At 37.7% G+C, this 24,146-nt stretch overlaps 1 protein-coding gene across 2 annotated transcripts in view; it reads right to left on the reverse strand.

The window, feature by feature from the left end:
- Nucleotides 1-15,223, reverse strand: part of LOC115224412 (acyl-CoA synthetase short-chain family member 3, mitochondrial-like) — a 43,825-nt gene extending 28,602 nt beyond the window's left edge. For both annotated transcript variants that reach the window (XR_005003744.1, XM_029795310.2), the window contains exons 1-4: nt 14,757-15,223; nt 9,655-9,799; nt 2,303-2,491; nt 1,507-1,638 (exon numbers count right to left, since the gene is read on the reverse strand). Coding sequence is in view for 1 of the 2 variants with exons in the window: in XM_029795310.2 (XP_029651170.2) it covers nt 1,507-1,638; nt 2,303-2,491; nt 9,655-9,799; nt 14,757-15,088 (798 nt within the window). In the remaining variant the exon portion in view is untranslated. The remainder of the gene's footprint in view (nt 1-1,506; nt 1,639-2,302; nt 2,492-9,654; nt 9,800-14,756) is intronic.
- Nucleotides 15,224-24,146: the final 8,923 nt, after the last annotated feature.

Below are 24,146 nucleotides of genomic sequence, written 5' to 3' on the forward strand. Positions count from 1 at the left end.
CTGGAGCACCCCAGGACTTATTCTTTGTAAGCTTAGTGCTTATTCTATCGATCTCTTTTGCAGAATTGTTAAGTTACGGGGACGTAAACACACCAGCATCAGTTGTCAGGCAATGGTAGGGAGATAAAGACAGACACACAAACATACACACACATATACAAGGGATTCTTTCAGTTTCTATCTACCAAATCCACTTACAAGGCTTTGGTTGGCCCGAGGGTATAGTAGAAGACACTGGCCCAAGGTGTCATGCAGTGGGACTGAACCTGGAACCAAGGTACTTACCACACAGCCACTCCTGCGCCTATATATGTAGATATGATGGGCTTCTTTCAGTTTCCACCCGTCAAATCCACTCACAAGGCATTAGTAGAGGATACTTGCTCAAAGTGGCATGCAGTGGGACTGAACTCAAAACCTTGTGGTTGGTAAATGAACTTCATAACAGCCATGTCTGTTACCAGTTTATAGAAAAATAATCAATAAACTGTAAATGGATACACACACACGCATGTGTGTGTGTGTGTATATATGTGTGTGTACATATATATATATATATATGTATGTAGTGGATCTTGCATGCATGAAGTGGATTCGATCCACCATAGCCAAATTTAAATTAACACTGCAACAGAAATTTTCCCACAATGGAACAATGGATTTTCTCTGACAGCAGTTTTACATTTTCCAGATGCCTTTAGCTAGGCTGAAATAATGTCTTCACCACTTGACCCTTTCTAACCTCTTCTACTTCACCAAAAGATAGAATAGAGATAACAAGATCACCAACTAAATCTATTGTTCTCAATGATATGTCTATCCTTCTGGATAGCTATAAAAACAAGAACCCCCAAGCAAAAACCAAGTAGTCACTTGGTGACAACTGAACAAGGCAGCTCGTGATGACTCAATTAGTTAGGGAACGGACTGCTAGAATCACGATCACAGGGAATGCCTCTACTGAAGATAATGGTCAGCGAGAGAAATGAAATTTTCTGTCAGCAACTGTGAGACAACGTTCCACACCCTACAACTCTCACTAGCTCTAATACTGTTCTCTTACAACATCATTCTATCACTATCTGCGGATTACTACAAACTATTCATATATGCCAAACTATGCAAAGAAACATTCTACCGCATCTAACTTTCTTTCGCATGCTTTTGGATTCATAATAACCTGCCTGTCGAGGGATGGCATTTTTCAACGTAACGGTAAATAAATACTTTCTTAAAACTGCATGCATTGTTCATCTTTCTCATCCTACAACATGCAATAATAGCAACAAATTTTTATCGTTACAACTACTGACTCTGACATTACATAATATGGTTTACTAATCAAATTTCCCCTGTTTTATATATATATACATACATACATACGTTGAGAGAGAGAGAAAGAGAGAGAGAGTGCATATGCATGTATATATACATAGACTGGAACTGAATATATGTGTATATAGAGAGTGTAAAATGAGCACTTAAATTAGTGCAGAGAAAGCTCACCTGGGGTCTGTTGAAAATAATGCATTTTTTCGGTTTATGGCTGATTAGTTCTAATGCTTCATCTAAAATTGGTTTATATTCAACAATCCTGGTTGGTTCAATGCCACAGTTTGAGCTGACAATGACTTTGGGCTTGAAACAGAATTGTAGAAATTCAGAATTAAGATTAAAAGCATATAACAGCAAAATAATAATACAAAAAAAAAACGAACTTATTGTATACACTAGAGCCCATCAAAAGAAAAAATAATAATAATAATTAGCCAATGAACAGCACACATAATAATGCACTGGAAGTGGACAGTGAAAGAGTCATAACAAAAAAAAAAGAAATATTTATAAAATATAAAAAACGAAGTTGGGTGGGGGGCATCAAAAGTAGTGTTGGTGAATTTTGGGAAGCATGGAAGTTTTGATGGATGTAAGCATGACATGGAGAACATCATCATTCTCATTGTTTTAACGTCTACTTATTCAAGCTAGCATGGGTCAGATGGAATTCACTGAGGAATATTGATGGATCTTCACCCAAACTGTCGTCTTTGAAGAGAATTTTCTCCAGAGATTAATTTCCACAACAAAAGGTCTTCTCACACTGGAATATACACAAATGCTTCTTTCAGTTTCCACATATCAAATCCACTCACAAGGTTTTGGTTGGCTTTTGGGATTGAACCAGAAACCATGTGGTTGAGAAGTTTATAAAGACCTATTTACATGATCCTCAATATTTTTTCATTTGTGTCTTAAATTTATAAATCGATATTTCACCAATAATCAATCAAACTTCTCTTACTTTTGCATGTTCAATTCTGTTGGAAAGTTCTTTGGCACCAAATCCGCCAAACACTACAGCATGAATGGCTCCAATTCTGGCTGCTGCCAACATAGTTACAATAGCTTGAGGAATGGCTGGCATGTAGATCAGGACACGATCTCCTTTCTGAACACCATGTTTTCTTAGAACTCCAGCAAAATGTTTCACCTGAAAAATTGTTATTGCAGGAAAATTAACGGAATAAATTCAAAAGCTGATAGAATGAGACAATCAGATGTGGCTTTAGGATACTGACCATTTGGCATGGCTGACTGGACATTCAGCTGATTTTGGCAAACAAACAAACACACACATGCATGTGTGCACACAGAAATATATTCATACGGATAAACAGAGAAAGTGAGAGTTATTACCATTTCATAATTAATTGCATGAATACTTATATACACACACATATATACATACATGATGGGTTTCTTTGAGGTTCTGTCTACCAAATTCACTTACAACAGTCTGGTTAGTGATGAGCTATAGTAGAAGAGACTTGCCTAAGGTGCCATGCACTGGAATTGAACTCAAAATCATAATGTTGGGAAGCAAACTTTTTAATCACACAGCCATACCTGATAACAAAGATGTGCATTGTCCAAAATTACTCAACTGACAGGGACTCTATTTACGGTCATTCAAGCTGCTAGAAAAAGCAGCTAGACTTCTCTTAAATAACACTCTACCATCATAAGAATGGGGAAGGGCACACTAGGTAATATTAGTCTCAGATGCCTATAAAACTACTTGATGGCCATGGTTGGAATGTCTTTTCATTATATAATTACTGAACCAGGAAATAAATAACAACAAATTATCTAAATGCCAATGGTCCCTTCCTTCTGGGAACACTTGGAGATCAAAAGTCATTGGGTATGAGAGGGTTTGTTTTGACCCCTAAACTGTCCATAACAAAGATATCTCTCTTGGCAATGACTCTAATTTCACCTTCAAGCAGTGTTGTCTCCCTACACCTGACTTTGACTTCACCTTCAAACTGTGTGGCCACCACCACCCACTCTGTCCTGGTGTTGACATTGATATCGCCTTCAAACAGTCTGATCCGGTAACAGCCACTATCCTTGTTCAAACCTTTAACACTTCTCTCTCTCTCTCACTCTCTCTCTCTCTCTCTCTCTCTCTCTCTCTCTCTCTCTCTCTCTCTTTCTCTCTCTCTCACACACACACACACATATTCCAAGAAAGTTAGAGGTTATGAATCTAACCAACTAAGGTATAATATCTATCCAATATACTGCTGGTAGAATATCTTATCATTAATATACAAGTGTTTTTTTCATTGCATTGCAATTACATTACCTAGTGTACAAAATGGGTGAAGGTAAAGAGATATTTTACCATTAATTTATATAGCAATAAGAAAATGGAGGGGATCAATAGGTGGTTCATCAAATTTTAGACATTATATTATGGCAATAATAAATTGACATAATATAATGTCAAAAAGTTAATGAACCACCTATTGATCCACTCCATTTTCTTATTGCTCTCTCTCTCTCTCTCTCTCTCTCTCTCTCTCTCTCTATATATATATATATATATATATATATATATATATATATATGTAAAAAGAGTTAGCGGTTATAGTAACTGACTAAGGGATAAAATATACGTATATACTATCAGTATCTGTTACCTGTATTATTCCCAGGCATTGGTGTGTAGGCACACCATACATGTAGAGTGCAGGTAACAACAAGAGTTTATCAGGAACCACTGCAAATAATAAAAAAATGGTGGTTTTCTCCATTTTCTAATTATTTGCATTATATATATATATATAGGAGTGGTCTGCCCTTGGGCAGGTCCTGTGCATGTTATCCTTCTCCATCACTCTCTATACAACAACCTAAGGGGGCCGATCCTCCACCCCACTATCACAAATGAGTAGATTACTGGAGCTATGTCCATGTATGATTAGATTTATGTGTGGTTTCCAATTGTCTTCTCCAAGTCTCTACCTGGGACGTAGCCAGCCCACTTATGCATACCTTTCCTTCTTGTGACACAAACCCTACTTGTGAAGACCTGTTGAGGCAAGTGAAAATCAAAAATCAAAAATCAAAATCAAAATCGAAATCGATCAACATCAATGGAAATTGTAGCTGTGATACCAGTGCTGGTGGCACGTAAGAGAACCATCCGAAAGTGGCCGTTGCCAGCGCCGCCCCGACTGGCCTCCATGCCGGTGGCACATAAAAAAGCACCATCCGATCGTGGCTGTTTGCCAGCCTCGTCTGGCACCTGTGCAGGTGGCACATAATAAGCAACCACAACACTCACAGAGTGGTTGGCATTAGGAAGGGCATCCAGCTGTAGAAACATTGCCAGATCAGACATGGCCTGGCGCAGCCTTCTGGCTTCCCAGACCCCAGTTGAACCGTCCAACCCATGCTAGCATGGAAAACGGACGTAAAACGATGGTGATGATGATGAAGCAGATGGGAATCGAACTCAAAACATAGAGAATCAGAAGATATACTGTTAAGCATTTCTGCTGACAATGCCATTGATTCTGCCACTCTCCTGCCCACCAGAGCAATGTGAAATGAAGCATTTTGCCCAAGAACACAACAAGCCACCCAGTCCAGGAACTGAACCCGTGATCTTGCAATAATAAGTGCAACACTCTAAGTACTGAATCTTGTACCTTCACACTTTAAATATGAAATAGGCGCAGGAGTGGCTGTGTAGTAAGAAGCTTGCTTTTCAACCACATGGTTCCGAGTTCAGTCCCACTGCATGGCACCTTGGGCAAGTGTCTTCTACTATAGCCTCGGGCCGACCAAAGCCTTGTGAGTGGATTTGGTAGATAGAAACTGAAAGAAGCCCGTCGTATATATGTGTGTGTGTGTGTGTGTATATATATATATATATATAATATATATATATATATATATATATATATGGCTGGATGCCTTTCCTAATACCAACTTCTTTACAGAGTGTACTGGGTAGAAATTTATAGGGTCAAGAGACACACACACACACACACACACACGTGAGTGTGTGTGTATCATCCCCTCAGAACCAAGAAAAGTGACTCTCTGTAGCCTATAGCTGCATCCATCTCTCATTTTGTTTTACAAGTTTCCTATAAAAACCATTCTATTACATTCTATATATAAACAGGCCCCTCTATGTTACCCATTTTATTAATCCATGTTTGTGTACATCAGGGTTCTGTTATGTCACCCATATTCTCTGTACATAAATTACCTTCCCTCTAATTCAACTAACCCCACACGAACCTAACTAGAAGATTCCCCGCCCCCACCTCCTCAAGAAAACGAGACAGTTTAGGGTACACTTTCACTATTTCTATAACCCACCACCATCACCACCACCCCAATGCAGTTCATAATAGTAATAGTGGTGGTGGTTGTGTTGGGGCAACATAGGATAATATATGATAATGTATGATAATATATAGTGTCCTTTGACAAGCTCATTAGTCATCTGCCTGGTGAATGACATAATAAATACAGTGGCAGAAGTGTGAGGCACCCTGCTGATGGCAATGCAAGGTTATAAATGCAGATTGGGAGTCACAAAGTAAACAATGTTTGAATTATGAGAACAGAGTTACAAACACTGAACGTAAAACTTTTACTGAATGAACTCTTTGGGGGAAGATTAAGGTGAAGGACGCTCGGGCAACAAGAGCAGATATCAGGCCACAAGTCAGTGTGTATAGATACACACACACACACACATATGCATATATATATATATGCACTATATATATATATATATATATATATATATATATATATATATTCCCGCCCCCACCTCCTCAAGAAAACGAGACAGTTTAGGGTACACTTTCACTATTTCTATAACCCACCACCACCACCACCACACCACCACCACCCCAATGCAGTTCATAATAGTAATAGTGGTGGTGGTTGTGTTGGGGCAACATACATAATATATGATAATGTATGATAATATATAGTGTCCTTTGACTGCTCATTAGTTATCTGCATGGTGAATGACATAATATATATATATATATATATATATATATACACTAACACACACACACACATATATATATACACTAACACACACACATATATTATATATATATATATATATATGTACATACATACATACATATGTATATAAATATATGTATATGCATATATATATATATATATATATAATTAATTAATAAGGGTGAGAGAATTAGATACTAATTTAATAGTATATCTATTCAACACCAAGTGGCCTAGTGCTCCGAGAAACCTGAATTATTATAATATTTTATAATATATTATAATATTTTTACAAAATAAATATAAGAGAGTGGTCACTATATGGCTCACTCTAGCACCAGTTAATCCAAAAGGTTTCAACCACAAAAATACATGTTTCCCATGAAAGTCAGTACGATTGTTAGCTCACACGGACAGGGCAAATAAAAAATAACAAAAATACAGATTATTTTGGGACAATTGTTTCACTATTAATGAATTAAATGTAATTTTACTTACAAAAAAATCCACTTGTAGCTCCTCAGCCAAAACTATCTGGATGAAATCCACTCAATCACACGCCAGATTTTACCATAACGATAAATACGCGTGTGGTTCAATTGATTGCATCCGACGTTATAATTCAAATGCCCCAACTAACAGCGCGCCAAACTTTCACGGAAAACAAATACAGCATTTAGAAATAAATGCAGCATAATTATAATTAATTAATAAGGGTGAGAGAATTAGATACTAATTTAATAGTATATCTATTCAACACCAAGTGGCTTAGCGCTCCGAGAAACCTGGATTATTATAATATTTTATAATATATTATAATATTTTTACAAAATAAATATAAGAGAGTGGTCACTATATGGCTCAATATATATATGTATATGTATATATGCATATATATATTTATACATATGCATGTATATATATATACACACACACACACACACACACATATATATGTATACACATATATATACAAGTACATATATACATATACACATATAATGGCATACACACACGCATATATGCATACATACACACACATACATAGACACACACACATACATTTACATGCATACACATTGATATTCCCACACCTTCCCTCAGGTGAATATTCATCTCCAGCCATGCGGCCTCTCACACCTACCTGTAAAAGGCCAACTGGTAAGACAACATACAAAGCTGTTCGTGTTGGCCTCTCATGGTGGGAAACACGAAAGACAGGAGCTCAGCTCAACAAAAGATTGCAAAATGAAATGTTGAAAACATTTTCCCAAACTAAGAAAAAAAAATAACAAAAATAAACAACATGGCTGTGTGGTAGGAAGTTTGTTTCCCTATCACATGGTTTCAGGTTCAGTCCCAGTGCATGGTACCTTGGGCAACTGTCTTTTACTATAACCTCAGAGTGATCAAAGCCTTGCAAGTGGATTTAGTAGATGGAAACTGAAAGAAGCCCACATTTCTTCCCCTAACACCCGTCAAGCCTCTACCTGTGGCCCTACGTGGCTGCATTCCAGTTACCCCTGACCAAACTGCTTCTATCTCCCTTCCCACACCGTTTCCATCATTCACCTTGCTGTGCCTTCATCCATTGCACTCTCTCCTCTAACATGCACCGTCTTAACACTCCCCACTTATCTCCTATCCACTCTCCTATCAACGACCATCACGCACACTACTAGAACCACCTCTATGGGCCTCTACATCTCCCTCCCCCACCTCTTCTACAGCTTACACATCATCCCTCTACATACTGATCTATTCTCCTTCCTAACCTACTTGTATACTTGTGGGGTAACCAGACTACCCCATGGATAAATAATATTTATCCAGTTGAACACTTATTCTCACTGTTTGATATTAATATGTGCATATATATATATATATATATATGTGTGTGTGTGTGTGTGTGTGTGTGTGTGTGTGTGTGTGTGTGTGTGTGTGTGGAGGCGCAATGGCCCAGTGGTTAGGGCAGCGTAGGATCGTTGTGTGTGTTTATTGAGCAAAAACACCTAAAAGCTCCACGAGGCTCTGGCAGGGGGTGGTGATCCCTGCTGTACTCTTTCACCACTCTTTCTCTCACTCTTTCTTCTGTTGGCCTGCTCGCTTAGCCAGCGGGGTGGCGTCATTTGAAGGCTAAAACCATGCGAATGCATTGTGACCAGCGATTGGTAGCAACATCTGATGGTCTGGTCGGTCACGTGACATGATATATATATATATATATATATATATATATATATATTGCCAGCCTAGCCTGGCCCCCGTGCCGGTGGCACGTAAAAAGCACCATCCGTCCATGGCCGTTTGCCAGCTCCGTCTGGCACCTGTGTGGGTGGCACGTAAAAAGCACCCACTACACTCACGGAGTGGTTAGCGTTAGGAAGGGCATCCAGCCATATAAACAATGCCAGATCAGACTGGGCCTAATGTAGCCTTCTGGCTTCACAGACCCCAGTTGAACTGTCCAACCCATGCTAGCATGGAAAGTGGATGCTAAATGATGATGATGATGATGATGATGATATATATATATATATATACACACACATACTTGACCGCTAAATCTATTAGTTTTTTTTTTTGTTCTCTCTGTTTATTTTCTCTTATTCTTTTCTGCTGAAGAGCATAGGCTCAAAACGTAAAAGACTTTTTCCTTTTCCGGAGCATCAAACTTATACACATGTTTGTTGTTCATACACTTGGCTTTGTCTTTTGTTTCTCCTATAAATTTCAACTATATATATATATATATATATATATATATATATATATATATATATAGTAAATCCCCAAAAATGAAGAACAAACACAAAAACAACAACACAAGGACATGGTACATGTAAAGTATTAGCAAACGTTCAGGGAAGGAAGGAAAAGTGGTTTTATGTTTCGAGCAAAGCTCTTCTTCAGAAACAGAGGGAAGTCCAATAGAAAAGGAAGATGGAGGGAAAAAAAAAATCCCCAATGATTAGGTGTGGCAACAAAAAGGAAGGAAAGTAGAAGCAGAACAGAAGATAGATTGATATATTTATGCAACCCTTTTGTTATTATATTTCTGTTGATATATATACCTTTGTTTCAATTAATTCTGAAAATAATGAAGAATTTAGTAAAATATTTTGTTATTATTAACTGGTTTGGAACATAAAAATTAACATGAAATTTTGGTCTGCAAGAAAAAGTAAAAGTAAAAAAAGACATAGCATCAATGTAAAAAAATTACTAAAAAAATGAGAGAGAGAAAGCAGTTTCTAAAAGTTTGTTGACTTGTTTTGTGAATAATTCTATAAAGCTTACCTCATCCAAAAGCTGAGAATAAGTGATCTTTTGAATTTGACCAGTGACTGGACTATCATGAACCAAGGCCACCCTTTCTCCAAGTCCATTTTCCACATGACGATCAAGGGCATTGTAAGTTGTATTAAATTCTCCACCCACAAACCTAAACAAGAAATACAAACAGCTTTAAAACAGTTCGGTCCATGCATTTTATTCTTTGTATTGAGAGAATAAGGGACGGTTTGTTTGTTTTGATCTTTGTTGATTATTCACGTTTCATTCAACAGTTTTGATGAAGACAAGATTTTTATATCAAGTTATAGATTTATAATTTCATTCCCTTTCTCTCAGTTTGTGAATATTCTTGAGTTGTTCAGCAAACTTGAACTCATGTCAATTAGATTTAAAAGAAAAAAACTTTCACCAATGAAGATCTTACACAAAACCATAAGGACAGCAAATATCAACCTTTTTTGTTGAGGGTTCACCCGACAAGAAGCAAAGCAAGGACAACAGGTAGGATAACATTCAGGTGTCAGGGTGCAACCCCCACCACCATCACCACTTTGTTTCTGATTTAGGCAAAGGACAGCAATTTTGAGGGGAGTGGAGGGGGGGTTAGTCGATACCGTTGGCTCCTGTACTTGACTTAAACTTTTTTTCATCGAACCCCACCCCCACTACCTCCAAAAGGATAAAAGACAAGATTGACCGTGGCAGGATTTGAACCCAAACTGCAAACATCCAGAATGAATTCCTCCACAAAGAAAATTTGTTTGAAGCTCTAATAATCTCACCAATAAATAACCAATCAATAGCCCTCAATCCCATTTGCATAACTGAAATAAACTCGCACAATATAGATCTGTCTGGAGTGCAGAAGACTTACAAAAGCAGTTGAACCAGTAAACAACAGCACCAAAGGGGGTCCCTGTGAAATTAACAAAGCTTTATCTTTATGGTATAATCCTGAATATATTGAATGAGATCCCGCAATGAATTAGGGGACAACAACGAGTTAATGGTTAATAATATACTCTTCAGAAGATATAAATACAAAGGACTTCCAGATGATGGACCTCAATGCATCAAGCATAGTAACTCTGGGGGATTTTGTCATCACTAACTGAAAATGGCAAATTAGGGGTTATGATGTTAACCCCTATTGAGTCTGGACCTCAGTGAATCCAGAGCAATTCTAAGGGGTTTTGACATTACTAACTACGAAATAAAAAAGGTAAAGAAATGCCATGATCATCTTGATTATTGGGATTGGTTCAAGAAGCTCAAACTTTATTGCTTCTAATGCTGCCACAAGCACCATACCATTTATATGATGTGGAAAATATTACAACAGCATTGCCCAAATGATGGCATCAACTTTAAAATTCACTCAAGCCTTGGACCCCTTGCCATCTATCCACTACAAAAGTTATGCTTGTCTCACATCACAACACTATTTTGCGGACTTTTTCACCTTGCCTGATGCTGTGTCCTTTAACCTCATTCCAAGACACATAAGAAAAAGATCTAACATTCAAACAGTTCCTGGATGAATATCTCCATCAAATTCCAGGTAAAACACCTACACCTGAATATATCTCTACAAGCAACAACTCTTTACTCGAAGGAGCTAGAATGCCTGAAGAATGACTGTAAAATGAAACATCATTAAATGTCTTTTCCAAGTGGTGCCTGAGCCAATTCTGGCTGAAATTTATCTAAGTAACAGATTAGCAGCTATGGTGCTGCCCTCTGCTCAATCTGAGTCTCGGTGGCTGCTTAGAAAATCTTATCTGAAGGATCTTACCATTACTGGCCCCAAATAACATATTACTGATTGTAATGCTAACTTTTGCCGAGTCTAGAGCAAGATTTATTTACAGGAGAAAAATTTAATCACAAAACACAAACTCTAGTTTGAAGCAATTAAGTTTCCCTTTATGGTAATGTAATAAGATCCAACCCACGTACACAAACTCAATAGCAAATACACACACACACACACACACACAGATGCACACACACACAGAGACACACACACACAGACACACACACACACATACAGACACACACACACAGACACAGATGCACACACACACACACAGATACACACACACATACAGACACACACATACACAGACACACACACAAACAGACACACACACACACACACACACACACACACGAGAATTGCAAACATTTTGTTCTCATTGGAGCAGGAAAAAGTAGCATTTTTTTCATCTCTCTTGTCAGATTTTGAATTACATTTATGCAAAGTTAACCCCATTTTAACGTTGGAGCTCTCAAAGCCGACATCATTGATAGTGTCTGATTTTGTTTTCTTTTTATTTTATGAAATTGAGTGAAGAAAGAGATTAATTCAAGGAAGATATAAATATATTGAGATGAAAATGATATTTTGCAAGCAAAAATTAACAAATATTCGTTAGCAACTTGTGTCGCTTAGTCGAGAAAAATGTAGGAAAATGCAAAGAAATGAAAAAAAAAAAGTTGGTTGACAGGTAGAGGAGGAGATTGTGAAAAGGTAAATGAGAAAAGAAAACAATGGAGAGAGATGGTATTTATTTTTATTGTTTATGGGGGGGGGGGGAATAAAGGAAAGCAAATATAATAGGAAGGAGTGAAATTGAAGGACAGAGAAGAGAGAGGTGGGGAGAGAAATGAAGTAAGTTTATACCTAAACAAAAAAAAAGAAATGAGAAAAATAAAAACCAAGAGAAAACGAGATTGGAAAAGATGTTTAAAAATCAGAAATTCTATCTTCTATTATTGCTGTTTTTAATTTAATAGTCGTCAATGGTTGATCAGTGAAGGAGATAATGTGTGAACAAAACTGGCAGAGGGTTTCAATGTTTGATGATCTTCAGACGAACTGTTAGAAAAGGGAGAGTACCAGAAGACTACAAGGTTTGACTTTGCCTGCATCCATCGGGGATTGATTAAATAAACACCAAAGTCAACTGAGTGGATCGACTGATTACAGCAGCTTTCCCTACAAATGTGGATCTGTTGCATGAGCCACGGTGGAGTTAGTAGTAAGCTCCCAGGGCACCACCAACACCGCATCTGGAATGGATAATTTATCAAGAGAAAACATGATTGTCATGCTCTGCATATCAGAGGGTAGGGGCGGCTGAGGGGCACATGCCCCACTCAAGAAAAGAAGTGTGCCCTTCTAAATAATGTTAGGCCCTTTTCTCTTGGAATTGTATTGCCTTCTGGCCTCATCTCCTCCCTTCCAGCACAAATACTTGCCATTTAAATAAATGCATTGAATATTTTATTAAATAAAATTTAACACAATCTATGATATGTATTATTGGATAGAGTTTAGGGTCAGAGTTAAGGATTAGGGTTAGGGTTTAGAGTGTAGTTTTGGAATTAGGTTTAAAGTTAGAATTAGGGTTATGATTTATGGTTAAGAGTTAAGAGTCAAGACTGAAGCTGTCACAATTCCAATCTTTAGAAAGGCAACACAAGCACAGGGTCCATTTTTTTTAGCTTGTGTGCAAAAATTAAAATGGAAGGGACAAGCAATTCTTACTTCAGTTTTGGACGGCCAAATGTGAGCGGATATCCTTTTGATATCCAGAGGATAAAAAAAAAAGGAAACAAACTTCCCATCAGTTTCGGCAAATTAGCAGCAATCATTCTAATTATATTTATATCTTTACACGACTTGGAGAATCACAATTCTGGATTTTGGTTTTAGTCTCCAATTTTTTTATCAAACCTATATATACATATTATAATAAATGTGAAGTTAAATGTGGTGGTGGGGGTCTGAAGAAATGTCAGCCCAAAGTTTAGCAGGTGAGGATTCTTCAGAGGAGATACACAGGGGGTGGGGGAGGACTGATGAATCTTCAGGTGTAAACATTAGGAGTAAGAATCCTGATGCATCATCACCAACAGCACCACCACCACCACTATACAATACTAACACTTATTCCATTAACAGTAGTCATGGGAACCACTACCTGCCAGAAATAACAGAGAAATCTCCCCAAATCACACTCTAAATGAAAGGCGTGGGGGCCAAGGTTGGAACATCTTAGATTAACGCTGACCTACGATTAAACAACAACCGGGGTGTCACGTCATTCAGAGTTTTCTTAATCCTGATAGAAATTTGTGAAAATAATAAATAAAGTGAAATGGGAAACAAGACCTCAAAATTCTTTGACTTGTCGTCTGCATAGTAAATACGTTGTAGCTTATCTCTCCTCGTTACATCAATGAAAGGATTTGAAACCTTGATGCTGGGTTTGAAGTTTGCATGTTTGCCGCTTTTACGCCTCCAAGTAATTAATTTTTTTATATACTTTTATGGGCGCAGAAATCCAACTTAGGCGGGGCATCGCATCAGTAGCCCTAAAATCGGCCCCCAACGAAACCCACAGTGCATGTAACACATGACAAGGTTGTCCACTATCATCATAATCATCGCAACTTCTATTAATTCTCTCTCTCTCTCTCTCTCTTCTTTAAACTTTCTCAATAAAGACATACAAAACAAAGGAATATATTTATTATTGTAATTACACAAATTATATTCTAAATGGGCTGTTGTAACTATTATCCGGGTGGGACGGCGATTCTTCAGGTGGTCCGTTAGTGTTAATATATTTAATGTAAAGGACTATTAAGAAATCGATGAATAATATTCATTTGACAAATTAATAAATGTCAGAGCATCAGATTAAAATACTTTGAAATATTTAGTTATCTATCTCTCTTCTCATTTCAAATTCTGCCAAGATAAATGTTGTAAAATAAAGAACTAATCAAGTACTGGATCGATCGATATAATTGACTTTAATCTCTCCCCTAAATTTAAGGTTTTATATCTATATTAAAGATCGATATTATTTTCATGTAAAAGCATATTTTTCTTTAAAATGAACATTTCTGAGTCTATGTTAAGCAATTAATGTTTTCTACATCGGTAAATACTCGAATATTAGAGAAAATATGAAAATGTGTTGTGTTTGTACCGTTAAACACACTTAGCTCATGTATTACATGTAAAGAGGAAAGAAGAAGATTTTAAACCATGTACATTGGATCCACACAAAATATAAGCGAATATTTACCACTGAGTCCAGGGTGGGTTCGAGTTATCGAGGACCTGGTGCCATTTTTTATGCCAGACTAAATCTTCGGCCGCTTTAGCCCAGAATGTGGTTGGATCTTGCAGGGCTTGCTTAAAGTTTTCTTCGTATGTGTCAATATAACCAGGTGGAGAGGAATGGTGTAAACATCGACTTGTTGAATAGAATCGAAAATTAAATGGCAATAGTTTGTATTGGGGACCCGCTTTAAGAGACAGGAGTAGAGATTTTGGAGTAAGAAATCGTTTGATTAACAGGTGAGGACAGGTAAGCATCGTTCCAGCCTTGTTTAACTTGAGTGCTATTGCAGCCATTGTGACGAAAGTACATCAGTATTCCTTTAAGCATGCGAACTTCTTCAAGCGTGACCAAACCTGATCAACTCCGCTCACATTACTCCTCTGTCATGTGACCAAACCAACTGGGACATAAAATTTACTGGAGTTCATTCAGGTAAAAATATAGTATATGGAAATAAACAAAAATAGCTATAGAAAATATAAGAAAAAAGATATTTATGAGGTTAGATGAGCTGGAGATTAAATCTCTCGGTTAATGTTCAGTATCTCAGGTATTTATTGGTGAGCTGGCAGAAACGTTAGCATGCCGGACGAAATGCTTAGCCGTATTTCGTCTGCCGCTACGTTCTGAGTTCAAATTCCGCCGAGGTCGACTTTGCCTTTCATCCTTTCGGGGTCGATAAATTAAGTACCAGTTATGCACTGGGGTCGATGTAATCGACTTAATACCTATGTCTGTCCTTGTTTGTCCCCTCTGTGTTTAGCCCCTTGTGGGTAATAAAGAAATAGGTATTTATTATCCGCAATAAAGCCCTTGTCCCCGACGGGATCCGAACCCTAAAACTCTCGCTGATAACAAATCTTCAAAATGTTTTAAGTGCATAGAAAGATTATGATATTTTCCAGCAAAATAACGAAAACACATTAAATGTTTTCAATGATAAAGAGGAAAAAAAGACATTGGTCGTCCTCTCACTTTTTCTTTTGTATAACTTCTACTAAATTAGACTTATTAAAATATTTGGTAAATTAATCATTAAAAAATCTTTTTAATGAATTTTCTTTTTTCTAAATTTTAATTATTACTTGTTCTTTTTGTTTTCTTCTTCTTAATCCCCATGTTTCTGTCCTACTTTACCGTGAGAGCTTTGTTCTGCTCTGAATAAATGATGTCTATTCGATTTATATTGATCCAATACAGACCAGGTATTGTTTTATGAATTCCAGTAAAAAGGGCTGAGGATAATAAAAAAAAAAAGTTAATGTTGGCGTCGGCTGCGATTGAACTCGGAAGAGCGAGATACAAAAATCGGTAAATATTTACGGGGGAGGGGGTGAAATTTCCGCGGGTTCCACCCCACTCCACCCCCTTTTCCTGACAAAAGTGTGTTTTGTGGCACATGAGGAGGTTGCCGTAATTCATTCAACGAAAAAATTCCAATAATTCTGTGGAGGGGGCGGTTGCCCACCACTCCCTATTTTCCGAAAAAAATAAGGGGTTTGCGGCACATTAGGCGGTCAGGGTAGTTGATTCCACGCGGAAAATCCGAGTTTTTTGGATTTTTTTTTTGTTTGTTTGTTTTTTTTTTCGTTTTTCATTGAAAAGCGTGGTGTGTTTGTAAAAATTTACCTCAAAATCAAACATTTAGATTAAGTGCCTGGCTCTTTCCACCTGATCAACTGTCATTGCATTTGTGCACGCTCATAAATTTAGAGGGCAGAAAAACTGCAAAATCGATTGAATCGACATGAAAATACATAACTAGCACTGATTTTATTGATCCCAGAAGGATAAAAATTTGAAGCTGAAACTTGCAGGATCTGAAATTAGAACACACACACACACTCAAAAAGATGGCCAAATAATGAAATATACTTTCTCCAAGATACTTTTTTTTTTTGCCATATCCCGGATCAGGCCCGTCACCAGATTTTGGTGCCTGGGGATGCTTCAGAATATTCTGGGTGGGCACTATTTTATAATAATGTTTCGAAATAAATGTATCACTGTAAATCTGTGGGTAGACCATTGAATAGCAAAGGGACAGTGCTGTCCAGTGCACCCCCTTAACAACGGGTATATCCCGGCTTCTTATATTTTAAAACTGCAAACCGTCTGTGGAACTCGAAGTGTATGCTCCGCTCGTCGATTGTGCTACGCTGGACTTTGCAAGGTCCCAGCTCAATAACGGTTTCTAACTTAGACACAAGGCCAGCAATTTTGAGACATGTTTATAGATACCATCGACCCTAGTACTTGATTGGTACTTTATTTTATCGACCACAAAAGGATGAAAGGCAAAGCTGATCTTGGCAGGATTTGAACTCAAATCATAAAGGGCCTTAAATTAAGATCGGAAGGCAGTATTTGTCTGACGTTCTAACAATTCTGTCAACAATTGTTTAGGCACAATGACAATAATTTTGACATCGATTTCAGTACTTGATTGATATTTCATTTAATCGACCTTGAACAGATGAGAGGCAAGTTAACCTCAATGGGAGTTGAACTCAGAATAAGAATGTAAAGAGCCGGAACAGATATCGCCAAGTATTTCCTTGACGTTCGAACAATTCTGCTAATAATAATAAGCGTTGAGGTATGACGTATTCTGCTGAATGATGTGCATTGAGAAATTCTCATTCAGTCAGGATTGTTGGTGGCAAATAAAATGAAATTATTATCATTATCATTATTATTATTATTATTATTATTATTATGATTATTATTATTATTATTGAGTGAATCAGTCAGATATCTTAAGAATCGGGGATTCAACAGGGAGGTTCATTAGTTCCGCACTTTTTACTTTAGCAATCAATTGTGCAGCTTAAAGAATGTCTAGTACGTTGACGATATTGATATTGGTGCTGATTCACTCCGGGTATAGAACTTTGTCGAACAACTTATTAAGGATCTGCGGCATTAACCATGATTTAGATGAGAAAGAAAAAAACCTAGCCGTCTATCAGCCGCCATCAATTCTCATCCTCACATTTGATTGCTCCTCAGAGTAACGTTTACTGATCCAGGCCTTCCAATGGCTACCTTGTCAAACATACAATGTTTCCATACTTTCCCAGACAATACTTATAATGTAGAATGATATGAAGCTTTTTTTTTATTCTTAAAAATTATATGTTGATATCAAAAATGATTTATCTGTAAAGAAGACGTCTTACTTTTAAATTTGTCAATCTTTTAACTGATTTCAATCTGGTCGTAAAACAAATGTTGATGATTGTTCTTATCTGAGTACAAACCTCTTTACTACTGAATGATGGTAGTTTTTTTGTATTCTTACAGCTGTAGAGATATTTATTTCATTACCTTGCTTCTAATCATCTTTCCATTCTTCTGTTTCACATGTAACAAAGAGCATCCTCTCCTGCATTAACAGAAATTCTCATTCCTTTAGAAAAGTGGAGATAGTTTTCACAAAGTAGACAAATCCGAACAAAGAGGCACCTTCAAATGGAACAAGCGTGGAACACTGTTTTGATATGATCAAAAGTTGATAGATGTATTAGACGTACATGGAAAACATTCGGGTGCGTGGATCATCGACCTTACTTACCCAGTGGCGGATGCAGAGGTGCTGCCTTAGTTGCCCGGGCAACACTCTTTCTAGCTGAACCGACACCAAAAAAAATCAAGACCAAAGATGTTCACATTACTTTTTCATACGTATATAGTCTGCTACAACAAGGTTAGAATACACAAAAGTGTCTCCATTTGTTAGGAATTGCGATTCCCACCTTATATAGTATATTTTAGGAAACTTTTGGGCACCCCCTCCAACAAAGTCATGGATCTCCCCTGCTTACCAATTATTAACACAGACGATTCATTAGCAACAATAGAAATACAAATCGCGACAACATTGAGAATGTTGCTATTATTTGTGTTCCAAGCAAATGTCATAGAGGAAAATGTATAAATTGCTTAGTATTTCCAGGGCTTCCCTGACCCTTAAACGCTGGCAGGTGGCATATCTGCAACAAGTGTCCCCCCCCCCACACACACACTCCGAATTTGTATCCTAATAACTTTCAGAAAAATGAATATCTTTCAATGAAATTTTTTACAAATACGCTTCAGATGGTGTAGATTTTGACTATAACGGAATTTGTTATAGGAAAATGGGAATTTTTTTCAATGAAATTCTGTACAAATGCCTTCCGGGGTGTGTAGATTACGATTTTATGAAGATTTAATATGGAAAAAAAAGTAATTGTTTGCCGTGCACACATACAAACTGATACACATAACATATATCTACAAAATGAAACTTGAAATTTCGATAAAAATTGTGATGTGTGTCAGTGTGTATGTGTGCGTGCCAACCATTTTTTTCTCCACATTAAATTCCAATATAATTGTAATCTACACACTCTGAAAGATAGTTGTAGAAAATCTCATTGAAAAATACCCATTTTCCCGAAAGCTATGAGGAGAAAAAGCCGACTCGTCTGAATTTTCTGAAACTCTTAACTTCGCAACAAATTTCGATTCTGAAGCGTATTTACAGATTAATTTCATAAACAAAACTCATTTTTCTGGAAGTTATAAAGAAACAAAGTCCGTGGGAAGGAGGACACTTGTGTAAGTATGTCCTCGTAGGTTTCCAAAAACTCAAAGATCAACAGGAATATGAAACAGCCATTTCCTTCAACTGGTATTCGGTCTCAAATTGATGGCAAAAAAAAAACCCCAAATGATGTGACTTTTATATCCATGGTGAATGGATGTAATACAAGGATTACATTATGATCTGTTGGAATACTACAATATATATGTAGTGAATACCATGTCTAGCAGACAGGTATTACCAGTACCGACGGAGGGTTATTCCCAGAAACCAGCTAGTCTCTTGGTTCCTATCAGCAGTAGATGGGAGTTGTTCAATCTTTTGTTTGCAATATAATGGACACAGATAGTGTGCCATTAACCAGCTGGAGGATATGTCTTCCTGGGGTTAAAAAGAGTAGTAACACTGTTCGGTATGGAACAATCTCGTTGAAGTGGTAACAACCATTACTTTTCCGTACAGTAACAACTTGCAGCTCGTACAGAGATTTTAGAACTAGCAACTTGACTGGATATATTAATACATGTATACAGGCACAGGTGTGTCTGTGTTGTAAGAGGCTTGACAGGAGCTGGCCAGGTAGAACCCTGCACCAGACTTCTGTCACTGTTTTGGCAGGGTTTCCATGGCTGGATGCCCTTCCTAACACCAACCATTCAGCAGAGTAGATTTAGTGCTTTTTTCGTGACTCTAGCACAAGTGAGGTCAGTTTTGGCCTGATTTTTACGGCTGGATACCCTTCCAAATGCCAACCACTTTACAGAGTGGACTGAGTGCTTTTTAAGTGGCACCTGCACTGACAGGGTCACCGAGTATCTTGCAAGACAAAGAACCTTTTGAGAGTGGAGGGAGCATTGGGGGAAGGAGATCTTGTGTCAGATGATGAAAGGTTAGAGTGAGACAGAGAGAGACAGAAACAGGTTTTCTTGCTGTAGAGGAGGTACAAGATTACCTGGCTGGGGAGAGATAGATCAAGAATGAAGACAGAAACAGGTGTGCTGCTGCAAAGAGATACATAGTTACTCTACCTGCAGTGATTCCTGATTGCCCAGGGGCTTTCCCAGTCTTCATGTCCTTAATTGCCTTATCTATTATGTTGCTATCAACTCTGATGGCTGCTCCTTCAATTGCTTTGATATTTGGTAGACTCTCCATCTCCCATTCATTTTCTACATGTAGTAACCTTTCATAGTGACCCTTCCATGCATCTTTCTTCTCTCAGTCACTAAATGCAAGCATACCATTATCCATTCACACACATTTCTCACCCACCACATCTCTATTCTCTTTGATACACTGCTTTGCAATCCTGAACACCTCACACCTCTGATCTTCATGCTGTAGAACATTTGCAAATCTCTTCCCTTCAGCTATTCCTTCTACTATGTAAACCTGATGCCAAGCTGCCCTTCTGGCTACCTGATATAATTCCCTGTTTCCACCATTTTCTCAGTCTTTCTAGGTCTGTCTTTTGGCTTTTATAGCACTGTCTACCTCCTTGTTCCACCACCATGTCACCCTTGGTCTAGCTGGGACTCGGCACCAACCACAGATTTCGTCTGTAGCTCTCAGTAGATTGTCCCACAGGAACTTCCAATTGTTCTCTATGCTTTATATCTCCAACTCTTCCTCTCTTTCGTCAGAAGCTTCCATTTGGAAATCTCTAAATTTTTGTGTTTCTTGGGTCTTGGAGCCTCCATAGTCTTCTTTTCCAGATTGGTTTATTTCTCCAATCTTTCTAGCTCTAAATACATACATATATATATATATATATATGTATATGTATGTATGGATATATATGTATATATATGAACATATACACATATATGTACATACATACATATATATATATATACATACACACTTAGCTACAATAGTGACAACATGGATATCTTCCATCTTCTTGCTCTGTTAAAGTATTTGAGAAAAAATATATATTAATGTGTCCAACTAGTTAAAATTCTATTCATTTGTGCAGCTGATGATAGCTCTGCATTTAAATTGATGTAAAAATTGCATTGTTCAGTTAAATAGAGCCACTTGAAACGGTTGTACTGCATCAATTCTTGATATCCTGTTGCTTATTTTGATTTTATACAAACATATATATATATATCTGTAAATATAATATGTGACAATTATTCGGTAGCCATGATAAAACTCCAAGTTTCGGATGTCAGGGCCATGGCTGGATAACTGAAGAGATGGCAGCATAGGTTTCTGCCCCAACATCCAAAACTCGGATTTTATCATGGCTACCGAATAATTGTCACATATTACATTTACAAATAAATTCCTCTATTTACATAATATCGAGGTCTCTTTCATTCTTTTGTTGTCTTATCATTTCTATCAATATATATGTATGTATATACACAAATTCACACACACAATGTGTGTGTGTGTTGCATATTTGCCACCAACTTAAAAAAAATATACTGTTGCCAAAACCAGTTGAATTTCCCATTAAAGTTGTGCCACACCATCAAAATTCATTGGTTTGATTCTCTGACACACTTGGCTTAATGGAAGAAAAAGTAAAACAATGTCAGAATGTGAACTGAATGTAAAAAAATAAAAAATCAGGTCAGAAGGGCAACAGCTTGTCAGCGAAGCTGGATTAAATTTAGGTTAAAACAACACCTGAGAACACACAGCTGTAATGTTATGGTTCACTTATTACATGGCATTCAAAATGCTTGCTGGTTACTTTCTAAACATTATTTTTTTAGTACATTAGAACCCTCATCAACCTTTTGTGTGTATTTAAAAATAAGACAATTTTTATTTGGTGAATTTTTCTTGAGCAAATGTGTTCTCAAGTTTTGTTTGCAGTAAACTTCTAAAGGTAATTGACACACCTGTGCAGCAGTTCCTCATCTACCTCACAGGTCTAGGAGCTTGGTTCTGATCTATGTATTTTGTGGCTTACCATCAATTGATCAATACTGTGCATTGAAATATCTTGGTGGGGGGGGGGGAGCTACCAATAATGTTGCTTAGACATTCCTGTCACCATCATCATCATCATCATCATTTAACATCTGCTACCCATGCTGCCATATGACGGACAGTTCTAAAGGTGATGAGGCAAAGGACTACACCAAGCTCCAGTGTTTGATTCAACATAGTTTCTACAGCTGGATGCCCTTCCTAACACCAACCACTTTACAGAGTGTGGACTAGGTTCTTTTTACGTGGCACCACCTCTAGTGGGGTTCCCAAGTAACTTGTGAGACAATATATGTATGTACATACATACATACACACACACACACAAAGCAGACTTCCATACTAAATAATTTACATATTACACACCGCAGGCTTCCACACAGTTTCCGTCTACGAAGGCATTGGTCAGCCAGAGGCTAAAGTAGATGACATTTGTCCAAGGTGCCACAAAGTGGGATTGAACCCAAAGCCATGTGACTGCAAAGTGAGCTTCTTAACCACACGGCCATGACTGCACATATCTTTATTCCAGCTGATATGGGGCCGTTCTTCAGAATATCCTGTGTTCAGCAAGAAATCTTCTCACTCTCTCATTCAGACTAATGGTCTGCCTGTTTCTTTAAGATTTCAATTCTTTGTTCCTGATTGAATGGAAATTGCCAACAAAGAATTTGGTCACATGTTGGAGCTAAGAATTATTTGACCCATTCATTACTTCTTCACATGGTTCCAATAAAGAATTTTGGTGACTGCTGCACAAACTACTGGGCTCTCAGCATAAGTTTACAGACAAGTCTCTGATTCCCAATCTCAATTATTTTCCATCATTGCTGAGCAGTGCTCAATTCCTTGCTGAGCCAAACAACATACTAAAAATGTTCACCACGGGGCCAGTGTCACAATAAAAGCACACAATACATTCTGCAAAGTTGTCAGAATTGGGAAGGGCATCCAGTTGTAGGAACCATGCCAAAGAAGGCATTGAAGCATGATGTAGTCCTGCAGCTCACTGAATCTTGCGAAGCCATCCGACTCAGGCCAGTCCGAAAGACAGGCATTAAATGGAGTTGACTAATCTTTTCTAACGAAATTAGAAGCCTTTAATACTTATAATGAAATCACGGCTTTGTTTCTCTGAAAGTTTCAGAAACAAGTTATACTGCTGCCTGACCAGCAATGTACCATGGCTTTTAAAGACCAGTGGAAAATCATACAATTTTAATTCCATTAAAGACACAATAACAAACATCCTAACAAATGAAGGAAAACCATATTTTGACACAATGGTTGTGTCAGTGAGATCCTGATATAATCAGCATCATCATCATCATCATTTAACGACCGTTCTCCATGCTAGCATGGGTTGGACAGTTCGGCCGGGGAAGCCAGAAGGCCGCACCAGGCTCCAGTCTGATCAGGCAGTGTTTCTACAGCTGGATGCCCTTCCTAATGCCAACCACTCCATGAGTGTAGTGGGTGCTTTTTATATGCCACCGGTACAGGTGCCAGGTGAGGGTGGCAACGGCCATGATCAGATTGGTGCTTTTTACGTGCCACTGGCATGGAAGCCAGTCAAGGCGGTGCTGGCATCGGCCACATTCGGATGGTGCTTTTCACGCACCACCAGCACAGGGATCACAACTACAATTTCCATTGATTTTTGATGTTGGTGTACTTGACTCAATAGGTCTCCTCAAGCACAGGGTCGAAACGATGTTACAATAAAATTACCATAAAAGTTTGTGCCTTGGGAGGGTCACTGCATCAATAATGATAATAAACACATGCACTGGTTCAATGTCACTTCC

Source organism: Octopus sinensis, linkage group LG25, assembly GCF_006345805.1.
Source record: "Octopus sinensis linkage group LG25, ASM634580v1, whole genome shotgun sequence".
In the NCBI taxonomy this organism is placed as follows: domain Eukaryota; kingdom Metazoa; phylum Mollusca; class Cephalopoda; order Octopoda; family Octopodidae; genus Octopus; species Octopus sinensis.